Here is a 16011-nt window from a genome sequence, read left to right as displayed (position 1 = left end):
AAAGAAACTCTCAAAATAAAACAAAACGAGGTACTGGCGGAAATGAAGCTGTTAGTCGTGCTTGGTTAGCTCAGACGGGACAGCTCAGCGTGTTCGGCCAGAGAGTTGGCTACTTTCTGTAGTAAAGAAACTGAGTGAAGTGATTAATAACTAACTCACAACGCATGTCATGTGACGTCCGCTCCGACCCAACACAACGAACAATAACGAACAGAATTTAACAACAACAAAAAAAAGGAAGGAAGGACGGTAGAGCACTTGCCCGCGAAAGGCAAAGCCCCGAGTTCGAGTCTCGGTCCGGCACACAGTTTTAATCTGCCAGGAAGTTCCATATCAATGCACACTCCACTGCAGAGTGAAAAATTCATTCTGTAAATTCTCAAAATATTGTATAACAACAACGACGTTTGCAAAAGTATTTGTTCACTCTATGCAATATAAATAAAGTAGAAAGTTAATTAGTTAGTTAGTTACAAGTTCCTTGGACCATTTTGCACCGTAGATCGTAGTGACGTGGAACGAGTGATTTTACAGTCATGCCGCAAATTAATTTGTGCATATTGTTATTTCTATATATATTTCTAAGTTGCTTTTTTCATATTTATACCTTTTATACATAACAAAAATATAAATTCTTCTACGGAATAAGAAACTTTCTCAGTTTGTTTCCAAATTTTACTTTGTTGTCTGTCACACATTTCATATCACTGTGTAAGTAATCAAAACTCTTAGTTGAGGCATTATGCACCCCTTTTTGTGCTATTGACAACCTTAATATAGAGTGATAAATGTCATTTTTCATTCAGGAATTATAATTATGTACATAACTGTTCCTATTGAACTGTAGTGATTATTTACAACCAGCAACATGAGGGAATTAATGTACTGTGAAGTAGTCAGGAAACCCAACTCCTTAAAGAGATGTCTCGAAGGTGATAAACTTTTTGTTCCATAGATCCACAATGAGGAGATCCTCAAGGATTATAGTTCATTTGGAAAGGTCAGGCAGGTTCCATATCTGCCTCATTCTTGTTCAATCCTAGCTTTTCCTTTTTATATAATTATTTCGCCGTCTATGATTCGTTGAATTTTAATGTGTTTCTAATATTATAGAGTTTGTTACCGTTCATAGAACCCTTTTCTCTTTTTTTAAGTCCCGTATCAAGGTGCTATGATATACGGCGAGACAGAAGTTTTTTTGTAATTTATTGTTGTTATATTTCTCGCCTTATGTGTACAGAGGTGCCGGATGTTCAGTGGAAGTTTTCAATGTCAGCAAAATACTCCAGACATTTCGGAACATTTTTCAGATGCAATCCGATGACTCAGATGACACTTAGCGTGAAAAGTGCACAGTGCGTGGCACTGAATTAGTAAAAGAGCAAATTGAAATTTTGACTGGGTTGTTTGTACATTTAAGATAGCGCTCTAACCAACCGATTACGAAACTTCTGCTATCTAGCGTCAGTTGTTCGAAGTTGTTTGTGTAGTAACTTGTTAATAAATATGGCTGCTAAAACCCATGTGGATAGTAGTGTTGGTGAACGAAGACTTCGTCCAATATATGGTAATGTACGAAGACATATATAAATGTCGCATTGTTACGCATTGATATAAATATCACCTATTTTTTTGGTGGATAATGGTAGTTTTGTATCGTGGTTCATCTGTAGAAAATAATCGTGTGATATCACTAGACACAGAATGTAAACATAAATTTTCATATCTGAAAATAATGAATCTGCTGCCTCTAAATAATAGTAAAGTACGAAGTCATAATCATATATGAAGTTTAAATATTTGTCTCTAGTCGTATTATAATATCAGAGAATATATGCGTCTAATGTTTTCACAACTTAACATAGAAGTTGGCGGTAGGAAATGCTTCCATATACACAATTGTTATTTCCGTTTACAGATTGGCTGGACATTGGCAATAGTAAGAAGGCACTGCAGGAAGCAGACAAAGTTCTGAAGAAGCAGCCAAATTTTCAATGTGCAAAGGTGAAGCCAGGAAATAGTTACATACTTTTCTTGTTACATGGAAGTAATGAAAATGCCTACTAAATTTTGTATTGATGCTAAATAGACTCATCATTGCAGGTACTGAAAGCACTTGCCCTTCTGCGTATGGGCAAAAAAGAAGAATGCATCGAGCTTCTGGAGGCTGTTCGGGCAGAAGTTCCATGCGACGACTCTACTCTACAGGCTATGACAATATGTTACCGAGAAATCCACAGGCGTATGCACTTGTTTCTTACTGTGTTTCTGTGTGACAAACTGCAGCTATCAGTCATACTGCACTTTACAGTAACTAGGCCTAAGTATTATTATTTTCCAGTGTCAGTGTTTTTAATGTAAGATTCCAGTGCTAGAAATTAACTTAATTATTTTCTGATAGACACATTTTAGATTAGTTTCTGTTGGCTATCAGTGTTTCAACAGGAAATTTTGTGACTGTGAATAAATATTTTATAACAATTTCCAAACTCTTACAGCGGAGAGAATATGCGAAATTTACGAAGCAGCTACAAAGAAAGACCCTACCAACGAAGAGCTGCTTACACATCTCTTCATGGCATATGTACGTGTTGCCGATTACAAAAGACAACATCAAACTGCCCTTATGCTTTACAAATTGAAACCGAAGAACCCATATTACTTTTGGGCTGTTATGAGTGTGGTGATGCAGGTATGATGGCCTTAAGCCCTGTTTATATTTTGTTAGTATTCGGTTATTTTAAACCATTTCTGCCTTTCTTTAATCAGTATGAAAATACATACTGCATTTTGTTCGTGTAAGCGTTATATGAAATGTTGAAGTTGAACCATATGAAGAAAAACTTGTTACGAATTATATATATATGATGATATGTTGTACAGTACATCAGTAAACATTTTTTTTAAGTTGATGTTAATAAGTGCAGAGATCTTTGGCGCTTATTAACAAGTATAAATTATTGTATTTTAAAAGTATAATTCTATCAGTTACTTTCAAAATACAAATTTACATGTTCATTTTATAAATAACACATTAAATTACAAGCAGCAGAATTCTTTAATTGTTATTCACATTTGTTACCTAATAATGTTTCTTTGTATCTCTTCAAGTCTTTGTTGGATAAGTTTTCACCAGCTGTTATAATACACTATGGAGCATCACAGCTTCAAAGCTGCCTTGATGGTTATTCACCGTGGTATATTCTATCATTGGATTGTTGTTATTCTTGTTTATTTTGTTGACATGGGCTACTGTTTTTTACTTGGAAAAAGACTGCCTGTAATTTATAGTAAAGACACTATTAATGTTGATATATGGTATTGCCATTTGTATACATATTTTGTCACATTGAAGTAATTGCTCTTTGGAACTGTTAGTTCTTAGAAGTTCAGCGACACTATATTTACCATTCGGTAATTTAGTGTTTCAGAGGTAATCTGAAAATGTAATATTACTCTCACTCACAAATTATTTTTCTCCTTACAAATAACAACATTACAGTGACATAATATATTTCAAATCTTAGTCCCACAATGTGAACTGGTGTGCTAATATAACGTGTGTAGTAAATTTCACACCCTATTACAGGCCTACCTGGAAGTACTTCCAAAATTTTATTTATTTTCTGTTTTAGGCATACAAGGCAGATGACAAACTATCAAAGAGCATTGTTTTACCATTAGCTGAGAGAATGGTTGAAAAATTTGTGAATGAAGATAAAATTGAGGCAGAACAAGAAGTTCAGTTGTATCTTATGATTCTGGAAATGCAGGTGAGCTGTATGAGGTATAATTAATTATCAGTTAAGGAGTAGAACTTAAGCACAAGTCTTTGAATATTTTCAGGGCATAGACCTATTAATTACTACTGTAGATCACAAGTGATATCTGCTACTTGAAATCATTTTATTTACTATACAGTACTCTGCAAAGAAAGATATAGTATAGCTGATGACAATGGGTTAAGTGAAATTGTTGAATGAAAATGATAATGTCATCATTACAGTACTGATACGATGATACGAAACTGCAGCCAATTTGCAACTTCAAAATCTGTAAAATTTGCGCTGTAACAAGAAATATTATTCTTCCTGTAACAGCATTGTCGTGGCAAAACTGCAACCAAATTCTTACCTTTCAACTCTACTTAGACTTTGGGGTACTCTACAGATCAGTCTGTCACCACAACCTTCACTAAAAATAATAAAGAAGCAAAATAAAACATGTTTTTTTTCTGTTCTATAGATCAGTTTACTTTTTGAGTATTGGCTCGCATCTAGCCAAAAGCATCTTGTATGTACTGTATGTATCAGTTGGTACATTTCTCAGAAGACGCCATTACCTTTTGATATAGGTCAGCTTTCCTTAGGACCAGACTAGTACTAAAGTTTGTCATGTAATTTAATGTTCTGACCAGTCTCCTAAAATTTTCATAATATTATTCATTTATTAAAGTTGTGATTCATTTTATTTATAAAGATATAAAAACTGAGATGATAGTCCATTAACTCCTTAATGGGAGCAGCATATACTCATCCTATGACCTTTTTTCATTGCTTAATTCTCTTACTTGTTAACTGTGGTTAGTTGATTCTCATACAGAGCATTAGAGCGTACTGACAGCTACAGCTTATTTATTGTCCTTTCTTATACACTTTAAATTTCTAATGCATGTGTGTGTTTTTGTTTTTTCCAGAGAGGTAAAGTAAAAAACCTTGCTGTGATATTTTGAATTTTCATTGTGGAGAGCATTTAATACTGTGTGCAAAGTCATAGTCTTAACAGGCATAAAAGTCATTTATGAAACTGTCTGGCAGATTAAAACTGAGTACCAGAACAGGACTTGAGCCCATAAGGGGTACTGACAGAAGTGAAGTGGTGGGGGTGACTGAGATTCGTCCCTGAGTAGCTCGATTAGTAAGAACATTGCCCAAGAAAGGCGAGGTATTGGTTTTTGAGTCCTGGTCCAGCACACAGTTTTAATCCTTCAAAAACCGCACACTCGCCTGCAGAATGGAAGATTCAGACTGTTAGCGAATTTGTAGTGATGAAAGGACAGAAGTATAACTTATGTAGAATTTTCTGAGCTATAAAGTGCCTGTGTGGGGTTAATAAAGTTCAGTGTATTGTATCAGTTATTTATCATATCCGAAAGATTTGAAAACTTTGACATTTGTTTTCAGGGAAAATACAGTGAAGCACTTGATGTTGTGACTGGCCCACTAGGTGAAAAACTGGTATCATATGTACATGTCCCGTACAAGAAAGCTACTCTCCTCATGAAGTTGAAGCGTTGGCGACAGGCCAATCTCCTTTTCAAGCTAATGCTGAAGGAAGAGTAAGTTTTAGTGCATACTGTATCAGCCGCAAATGGCATTGTTATCTACAGTTTCCTATCTGAAATTTTTAAGTTGGTGGAAATGTTACAATACAATAATTAGGCGTTATGTAATCAGTATACAATTGTAGTCATCAAGAATCGCATCTGTTTCATAAACCAGCTCCTAACATAGTGTGATTCAAGGACAGTAGAAGGGGGATAGCTCTTAACTGTAGAACTTTAACCAGTTGGCAGGCCTGGGAAGTTAAAGGAAAGGGAATCGATAAGTTTCCACCCAGATCCACTGCAGGCCAGTAGCATGTGCATTACCGTGTCACCCACAATTTAGTCAGATTCTTTGATGTCTCTGTTTGTTGCTCCTTGAGACAAGAAGCTAGAACTGCACCAAGAAGTTTCTCGTCAATTTCTGATGGTTTTTTACACACCAACATATTTTATGTTGCCCTGTAGAAAAATATCCATAGGTTTAAGATCCTGCAGTCGCATTGGCATTGGGATAGGCTCACCCTTTTTAGTGCAACAATGAGTGTAACTACTATTCAGGTATTCAGGCATTAAGATCTGAGTGGGATTGCGCACCTTCAGTCTCTTTTTACCTTCTATCTGAATGACCTGCATCTCCTTTCCAACATTCCCAACCAGGTGCTTTTGCTTCCTGAGGGAGGAATTTAAAGGTTCCAAAAGCTAGGAATAGTATTTTCTACTTTCACGTATTTTGGTTTTTAGTACTTGGAATTTTGCCATTCTGTCTCCATATATATTATCTACCATTAAAGGAATAGAACAGTCAATTATAATCAGTTTTAAACCATTAACCAAATTCATTAAAAGTTTTTCAAATTTTGCACATCTGAAAGTGGTGTTTGGCTATTACGTAGTGTATGATTTACACCTGGGTTTCAGATGTAGATACAAAATTATGTGTAGATATATTTGCATATGTTCTCTAAATTTTCTTATGTGTGTCCTGATAGCTGTTGAAGTATAAGAATTGTTTTAAATGAAATTATTGTAATTTAGTATTTTCATTGTACCTGTACAAAAATAGCAAATGAAAGACATTGTGCAGCATTCTAAACTATCTGCTTCACACACACAAAAATGTTTTGAACACCATTTAATACTGTGTTTTTAAAACTATATATTGTCACATGCCAACTATAATTCATTGTATCTTTTTGTGTTGGCAGCATGGACAGGTGGTCATACATTACTGAGTACTTATCATCAGCATTGAAACTAATTGATTCGGGCCAAGCAGACCCCAGTGAAGGGATACCGGGTGCAGATTCCACGCCAGAAGCAGTTCGGGACTTCCTTGCACGTCTGGTTCGAGACAACGAAACAAAACTACCACGTCGGCTACGGGGCCCTTACCTTGCACGTTTGGAAATGTATCGACTTATGGCAGAGCGAGGTGATCATCCTGAGGCCCTATTAGGTAGGCGACATAGCACTATAATAAGGGATAATGAGTATTACATTATTTTTAGTGGGTGGCTGGTGATCTTTCAATATATATACAACATTAGTCACCAAAGTGATAACACCCCTAATAATACTGAGGCAAAGGCTGTAACCCTCACTTCAGGTCAGATAATTTGTTGTACATAAAATAACTCCTGTAACAACAGCATAAATTGTCAGTTAAGCCTTGAACCAAACAGTAATAATTCTTGGAGAAATATTTATCTAAGCCACAAATAAATTGTTCTGATATCATTCTAGAATAGTAGAATAAGACCAAAGTATGATTCAGCCAGATAATTTTTTTCACAATCAAAGTTCCTTATAGGTAGCCAGTAGTGGAAACCACAAGTTCATCATTGGTAGCACTGCCAGTTTTACTAAGTGACTTAACCCAGAACCTGGTACCAGTTGCTGCTTGTCTATTTAATGGATTTCAGGGGCAACAAAAATTTGATTTTCAATATTTTACATAATTATTGTCCAAATTTAAAATGGCATCATATTCTCATAATCTTATGTTAAAAAGTTTAACACAATAAGACAAGTATTACAATTAGAAATTGTGTGCTTGTCTTGAGACAGTGTAACTGGTGGTGCACAAATATCTGGAGTACATTCATCCAGTATTTGAAAAGGAGTGGACTTCACAACTTCCAACAAACTTTATGCATAATTTCAAACCTTTTGTAAACTTTCTCTCGCTTACATGCTTAAAATCAAATATTTAACACAATAACTCATTCGTAAAGCTATCAGATGTTTCAAGCTCTTTTATCCATGGATGCTTGAGTCTTTAAAGAATCGAAGGTTTTTAGGACCCCACAGTAAACACTCATAGTATTGCAGAGTCCACATGTAGAGACGAGGTGGGATACCAAACTCGGAAGAGACCGCCACTGAATGGTCTTATATTTGTCAACTATGGAAGCTCATGTGACCAGCCTGCAACAGAAGCTGCTTTTCTGTCAGAGGCACCTTTGCTGATATTACACCTATTGACCTGTCTATACCATCTATTTGCACATCCAGTGGGTTTATTAAACTCCTCCCACATCAAGCCACTGACACACACGTTTGGTACCTGCCATGCCAGTGCGAGGGAGAACACAGCAGAAACAGCCCAGGGTTGGGTGGCATCTTGTCAGGAGTCTCGGAGACATCTGGGGCTGCCGGCAATGCTGTGGAGCAAGAGCTTCTGGCATATGAATGAAGATATGTGGGAGATGAGGAGTCGCTGCATGACTCTGAGGATCTGTTGATGACGGGGCATGTCCCACAGTTTGTGGAAAGGAAGGGCCAAGCAGCAATTCTCTGTAATTCCAGAGTGGACAGAACTATGAGGTGGCGACGATGGCAGACTGCCTGACGAGGAAGGCCACTGACTAGGGTGCTGCAACTGGAGTTGATTGCAGTGCTGGAACAGCATTCCATGTGTTGTATAGTCTGGGAGACAAATCTTTGGTATTGACAGCTCGGTAGCGTCTTTCCGTTGCCTAGCGACCGCAGGTAGGCAGCCAATGACGGCCTGACTTTGAGCGGGTAGCAAGGGCCATGTTGCCGCTCTGAAACCCGCTCGCGCGCGCTTATGAAACTTACCAGTGTCTCGCATGCAGGCGGTGCAGTCGTTTGTCGTTTGTCTGAAGTTGAATTCGCAGTTTATTTCGTTTTTGTTGTTTTTAGTGTTTCTTTGTTTATGTTTCGTTGTAAACAATGTTTAGTGCGGCGGGTAGTACCAGCCCAACACAAGAAATGAAACGGAGGAAGAAAAGTGTGCTACACACCCAGGCCCGTGAATTCGTGTGCTCTGTGAGGGATTACTTTGAGAAAGAAAAGGACAAAGGTGGGCCCTTAATTCCTGTTGTTCAGGTTGTGAAGAGAACTGCAGCAGCATTGAAAACAAGTAAGAACACTGTTGTAAAGATAGGGAAAGAACAGTATAGTGTAGATTGTGACGAGAGTGGCACAACAAAGCTGCACACACCAAGAAAGAAGCAACCGAGAAATAAGCAGGTGACAGCTTTGGACGATTTTCAGAAAGACGCTATTCGTCGTCATATATACAGATATTATAAGAGAAGGGAACATCCCACTCTATCTAAATTACTGGTGTCGCTTCAGAAAGACGATCTTTTTAAAGGGAGCAAATTTTCATTGCGTACAGTGTTGAAAGACATAGGCTTCAGCTATTCACTGTTTAACGGACGCAAAATATTAATGGAAAGGACAGATGTAGTTGCATGGCAGTGCAGATTTCTGCACAGGATCATGGGTGTGGAATTCGAAAGTATAGTGTGGTTAGATGAAACTTTGGTCAATGCCAGCCATTCTTTACGTAGAGGCTGGAATGATGGAACGCCCGAGGGGACAATGGCAGTGCCTGTTGGCAAAGGAGGGCGTATTATTGTCTTACATGCAGGAACATCGAAAGGTTTTGTGCCAAACTGCTTGAAAATGTTCCAGTCAAAAAAGACGGGAGATTACCATGAAGAAATGAACAGTGTAGTGTTTCAAGAATGGTTCGAGATATCGCTTATGACGAATCTGACAAGTCCATCAGTGATTGTTATGGACAATGCGCCTTATCATTCCGTTGTTCACGATAAGGCACCAACCTTGGCAACAAAAAAAGACTATATCATTCAGTGGTTGAAACGGCGAAAAGTAGATTTCAGAGAAGATTTAAGGAAGGCAGAACTGCTCGAAATTGTGGCACAAAAGAAACCCCAATTTCCAACATATGTAATTAACGAGATTGCTAAAAGGCACGGGCATGAAATCGTTCGGCTTCCTCCATACCACTGTCACTTCAATGCAATTGAAGGAGTGTGGGCGCAGATAAAAAATTACATTGCTGCAAACAATAAAAAATTCACGATCTCTGAAGTGGAAACTCTCCTTCCAGCAGCTATCAATAAAGTAACAAGCGAGACGTGGGATAAAATTGTAAACAGCACTGCAAGTGCCATCAGAGAGGCGGCCAAAACCGAAGGGGTTGTGGAAGAATGCATCGAAAATTTAATTATACATCTGGGAGAGAGCAGTGATAGTTCGAGTAGTGCTGAGGAAGACAATGTCAAATCAGATTCTGACAGTGATGTGAGTGGTGTTTTTCCATTACAGTAACTACAACGTATTCAGGAATGTAAGGAGGGAGTTTGCTATCGATCTACAACCAGATCGTCATATTGTGAGTACTTTCTTCAGATTATAACTCTTAATACACTGACCAATTATTCTGTAGCTTGTTGTAGAACAAATTAATAATGCTAATACTTAACAATGGAAACCAAAACTGCCAATTTTCAACAACTTGCGAAAATAGTTTTCATTTCAGTTGTGAAGTTTAACAAATAACTTTATTATGTTTCAGCATCTTAGATACTTGTACTAAATAGCTCTTATCAGTTTTCGAGTTAATATATTTCAAGCATCAACTTTAAATAAATTCACGCGTACCAATACGACTTGTATTTTGTCTCGCTTTTATTTCTGCTGCTAGAGAATGCGTGTAGCAGACAGGGCGCCGCGAGGGTGCCGCGTGCTGTGAGCCACGTTCGGCAACAGCGCCGTCTGCCCGCCGGAACTGTCAGTACCAATCACTCGTCTCACGGACTATAGCTACCAGTATACGTGGCTGCCCTGCTGTTCTGTCATAGTGTCGTCCCAAATGTGCATACCCCTAATTAAGCATCTGCATGGAATGATGGGTCTGTCAGCTTCGTGTTTAGGGGTGGAGAGTCCAGAAGTATCCTTCGACAGTGCCCTTGAAGGAACTTCAACCCAACTTTGACCATTGACGGGTATGAACATTAAAAAAACTAGGATGAAGTTTAGTTCTGAAGCCAATTTTTGCTGACCCTAAGGCTTGAAACATTAAGTTCTACAGACCTCTGTGCCAGCCCATTTGAGGCTGTACGGGGAGTAGTTGTGATAAGATATTTAATTAATTGGGCTGTAGGTGCAAAATCTTTTGAAATTGGCTTCTGTGATTTGAGGACTGTTGTCAGTCACCAGTGTAGAGGACGCATCTTTTATTGGAAAGATTCACTCCAGGGCTCCTATCATGGCTGCCTTTGTTTTCTGCTGGAGGTGGATGACACATGGTAATAGGGGGAAGGAGTCCATGGCAATTAATGATATGGATTCCAAGAAAGGAGCCCTGAAATATACCCGAACTTGGTCCCAGGCTATGTTGGCACTGATCATGGTGAGGCTGCGTGGACTGGGTCTGTTTGGTTTGCCTGGCAAATGGCACACTGTCACACCACTTGTGAAACATTGTCATTGATACAAGGCCAGTAGACATGTGTGCCAGTTGCTTCATACTGGAAATTCCCAAGTTGGCTGAAGCATGCGACGTTGCAGGGATAATGGTACCACCACTCAGCACCATTCCTCGTCTTCAGAGAACCACACCTTGCTGAACTTGAAGTTAATACTGCCAAGAGAAAAAGTGGATCTGCCCCTTGAGAGCTTGGGAGACCAGCCAGCCAGGATATATATTGCAGGACCCGTAGAAGAAGCTGGTCACACCAAGGTGCACTTACAGCAGCCTGGGCAAAAACATCTTGAACTAACTGTTGGCTGTAAGACTGAAAGTCATTTGCTTTCCACAAACCAGAATCAGACAGTGGAAAAAATTGTGGAAACAGTGTGTACTGTCACAAGCAATGCCCAGCACTAGCCCAGGACTGTGAAAACATGACTGGGTGGCCGTTGCTGGATGGAATGTGTTTACCACTTTAGAGCCTATGATGAAATCTCGCTGCTCTGTATCATAATAGTTCTAGGTCACATGCGAAATGTCAGAATCTGCCAATAAGGTCTGTTGCACCAATTGAGATGCATCAAATGCAGACACAGTTCACAGTACTCCACCTAGGGAGGGGCCTGACTGTCTTAACCCTTTCAGATCCACTGTCTAACTACGTTTGATACGATTTGCCACTACGTCTCTGATGTTGGACAGTGATAAATAAGGGTTAGAGAGAATGCAGTGAACAGAAAAATTGGATTGGAAAGGGTTAAAGCCTGCACATGGATCTCCTTATCTGGACATAAGCAGACCATTTTCCACACGTGATTGATACTTTCAAATATGAATTTACATTTTCAGTTTGACTCCTGCAAATCCACAATACAGGATGCTTAAACTACAGCGTCTGATGTTGGGTGTTGTAAGTATCCTAACTTAGCTGCAACTATGTACATTTTTCTTGAAAAAACGTCGAGACAGTAAGGAAAATATGCCGGCCAGCTGTAACACTGATACATCAGACAACAAAGCAAACTTTTGAACCAATTAACGTAACTGAGGAAAAAGGCTTATTGGCAATCCAGACATTTAATCTGACTTGCCTGAAAATGCAGAATGAGGCATTTTTGACATACTTTATTTACTCTAGTATAAGACAACCTTTAATATAACATTGTCCCCACTTTTTTTAAGAGGCTCCTTGAGAAGAATTTATGTTTTAACATACTCTGACTAATCAAAATTACAAACTTTTATTCATCTTAGGGCTCTGTCTAAAATGTTTCCATTACACCTATTCTATTATTGATTGTTTACAGTTTGATAATACAAGAAGAAATAAAAGAAATTAAAACAGATGATTTACATTAATTTTTATCTTCACTGCGTTTTTTGCTTACTTGTCCTCCTCCTGTAGTTTCACTATTTTTAATCATCATTGTCCAGGATAGTTGTTAAACTTATATCTCCATTGCCACAAATATTTGGCTGTTTCTTCCAGATATGTTGCATTTTCTGAGGTGTTGGTTACAGTGGAACCTGAGAACACAGTTTTTTTCTGAACACACAGTGTATTTCACTTCCATCCTGACATGAGAATGTTACAATGTCTCTTGCTTCCAAAAAATATCATCTGCCCGCTGCTGTCCAATTGTCTGTGTAGAACCACCGGCTGACACACCCCCAGTCGCTCCCATCATACCTCACAGTGAGTGTCGACAACATTGCTGCACAAAATGCATAAGTATGCTTCTGGTATCTATCCAGACTCTTACGTCTCCTGCAGAAATGTATGCTGTTGTTTTTGTTGTTGTTGTCTTCAGTCCAAAGACTGGTTTGATGTAGCTTTCCGTGCTACTCTATCCTGTGCAAGCCTCCTCATCATCAAATAACTACTGCACTCTACGTCCCCCTGAATCTGCTTACTGTATTCATCTTTTGGCCACTGTCTACAATTTTTACCCCCCCTTCCCCGCACTTCCCTCCATTACTAAACTGGTGATCCCTCGATTCCTCAGAATGTGTCCTACCAACAGATCCCTTCTTTTAGTCAGGTTGTACCACAAATTTCTCTTCTCCCCAATTGTACTCACTACCTCCTCTTTAGAAATGTGATCCACCCATCTAATCTTCAGCATTCCTCTGTAGTCCCACATTTCAAAAGCTTCTATTCTCTTTTTGTCTAAACTGTTTATCATCCATGTTTCGCTTCCATACATGGTTATACTCCTACAAATACTTTCATAAAAAGACTCCCCAACCCTTAAATCTATGCTGGATGTTAAAAAATTTCTCTTTTTCAGAAATACTTTCCTTGCCATCACCAGTCTGCATTTTATATCCACTTTACTTCAACCGTCATCAGTTATTTTGCTGCCCAAATTGCAGCTCATATGCTACTTTAAGTTTCTCATTTGCAAATCTAATTCCTCAGCATGACCTGATTTAATTCGACTACATTCCATTGTCCTCATTGTGCTTTTGTTGATGTTCATTATATATATCCTCCTTTCGAGATACTGTCCATTCCATTCAACTGCCGTTCCAAGTGCTTCAAAGTCTCTGACAGAATTACAATGTCATCGGCAACTATTTAGTTTTTCCTCCCTAGACTTTAATTCTTACACCAAATTTTTCTTTTGTTTCCTTCACTGATTTCCACTGTATCTAATTTTAACATATCCATTTCCCTTTTTAAGTTTTCTAATCCATGAACCATGGACCTTGCCGTTGGTGGGGAGGCTTGCGTGCCTCAACGATATAGATAGCCGTACCGTAGGTGCAACCACGACGGAGGGGTATCTGTTGAGAGGCCAGACAAACGTGTGGTTCCTGAAGAGGGGCAGCAGCCTTTTCAGTAGTTGCAGGGGCAACAGTCTGGATGATTGACTGATCTGGCCTTGTAACACTAACCAAACTAGCCTTGCTGTTCTGGTACTGCGAACGGCTGAAAGCAAGGGGAAACTACAGCCGTAATTTTTCCCGAGGGCGTGCAGCTTTACTGTATGATTAAATGATGATGGCGTCCTCTTGGGTAAAATATTCCGGAGGTAAAATAGTCCCCCATTCGGATCTCCGGGCGGGGACTACTCAGGAGGACATCGTTGTCAGGAGAAAGAATACTGGCGTTCTACGGATCGGAGCGTGGAATGTCAGATCCCTTAATCGGGCAGGTAGGTTAGAAAATTTAAAAAGGGAAATGGATAGGTTAATGTTAGATATAGTGGGAATTAGTGAAGTTCAGTTGCAGGAGGGACAAGACTTTTGGTCAGGTGAATACTGGGTTATAAATACAAAATCAAATAGGGGTAATGTAGGAGCAAGTTTAATAATGAATAAAAAAAGTAGGAGTGTGGGTAAGCTACTACAAACAGCATAGTGAATGCATTATTGTGGCCAAGATAGACACGAAGCCCACGTCTACTACAGTAGTACAAGTTTATATGCCAACTAGCTCTGCAGATGACGAAAAAATTGATGAAATGTATGATGAGATAAAAGAAATTATTCAGGTAGTGAAGGGAGACGAAAATTTAATAGTCGTGGGTGACTGGAATTTGAAGTAGGAAAGGGAGAGAAGGAAACATAGTAGGTGAATATGGATTGGGGCTAAGAAATGAAAGAGGAAGCCGCCTGGTAGAATTTTGCACAGAGCATAACTTAATCATAGCTAACACTTCGTTCAAGAATCATGAAAGAAGGTTGTATACATGGAAGAACCCTGGAGATACTAGATGGTATCAGATAGATTATATAATGGTAAGACGGAGATTTAGGAACCAGGTTTTAAATTGTAAGACATTCCCAGGGGAGAAGTGGACTCTGACCACAATCTATTGATTATGAACTGTAGATTAAAACTGAAGAAACTGCAAAAAGGTGGGAATTTAAGGAGATGGAACCTAGATAAACTGAAAGAACCAGAGGTTGTACAGAGTTTCAGGGAGAGCATAAGGGAACAATTGACAGGAATGGGGGAAAGAAATACAGTAGAAGAAGAATGGGTAGCTTTGAGAGATGAAATAGTGAAGGCAACAGAGGATCAAATAGGTAAAAAGACGAGGGCTAGTAGAAACCCTTGGGTAACAGAAAATATATTGAATTTAATTGATGAAAGGAGAAAATACAAAAATGCAGTAAATGAAGCAGGCAAAAAGGAATACAAACGTCTCAAAAATGATATCGACAGGAAGTGCAAAATGGCTAAGCAGGGATGGCTAGAGGACAAATGTAAGGATGTAGAGGCTTATCTCACTAGGGGTAAGGTAGATACTGCCTACAGGGAAATTAAAGAGACCTTTGGAGAAAGGAGAACCACTTGCATGAATATCAAGAGCTTTGATGGAAACCCAGTTCTAAGCAAAGAAGGGAAAGCAGAAAGGTGGAAGGAGTATATAGAGGGTCTATACAGGGGCGATGTACTTGAGGACAATGTTGTGGAAATGGAAGAGGATGTAGATGAAATGGGAGAGATGATACTGCATGAAGAGTTTGACAGAGCACTGGAAGACCTGAGTCGAAACAAGGCCCCGGGAGTAGACAACATTACATTAGAACTACTGACGGCCTTGGGAGAGCCAGTCCTGACAAAACTCTACCATCTGGTGAGCAGGATATATGAGACAGGCTAAATACCATCAGACTTCAAGAAGAATATAATAATTCCAATCACAAAGAAAGCAGGTGTTGACAGATGTGAAAATTACCGAACTATCACTTTAATAAGTCACAGCTGCCAAATACAAACGCGAATTCTTTACAGACAAATGGAAAAATTGATAGAAGCCGACCTCGGGGAAGATCAGTTTGGATTCCATAGAAATATTGGAACACGTGAGGCAATACTGACCCTACGACTTATCTTAGAAGAAAGATTAAGGAAATGCAAACCTACGTTTCTAGCATTTGTAGACTTAGAGAAAGCTTTTGACAATGTTGATGGGAA

The 16011-nt window shown here is 38.9% G+C and overlaps 1 protein-coding gene across 1 annotated transcript in view; it reads left to right on the top strand.

Moving 5' to 3' along the window:
* Window positions 1–1506: 1506 nt before the first annotated feature.
* The window catches only part of LOC124711193 (N-alpha-acetyltransferase 25, NatB auxiliary subunit), an 84814-nt gene continuing 70309 nt past the window's right edge, over window positions 1507–16011 (top strand). The window contains exons 1-7 of the mRNA XM_047241122.1: window positions 1507–1567; window positions 1919–2004; window positions 2104–2242; window positions 2499–2692; window positions 3636–3773; window positions 5184–5338; window positions 6532–6782. Coding sequence (XP_047097078.1) covers window positions 1507–1567; window positions 1919–2004; window positions 2104–2242; window positions 2499–2692; window positions 3636–3773; window positions 5184–5338; window positions 6532–6782 — 1024 coding nt within the window. The remainder of the gene's footprint in view (window positions 1568–1918; window positions 2005–2103; window positions 2243–2498; window positions 2693–3635; window positions 3774–5183; window positions 5339–6531; window positions 6783–16011) is intronic.

This window comes from Schistocerca piceifrons, chromosome 8 (assembly GCF_021461385.2).
Source record: "Schistocerca piceifrons isolate TAMUIC-IGC-003096 chromosome 8, iqSchPice1.1, whole genome shotgun sequence".
Taxonomy (NCBI): domain Eukaryota; kingdom Metazoa; phylum Arthropoda; class Insecta; order Orthoptera; family Acrididae; genus Schistocerca; species Schistocerca piceifrons.
This window is presented reverse-complemented; position numbering and strand designations above follow the sequence as displayed.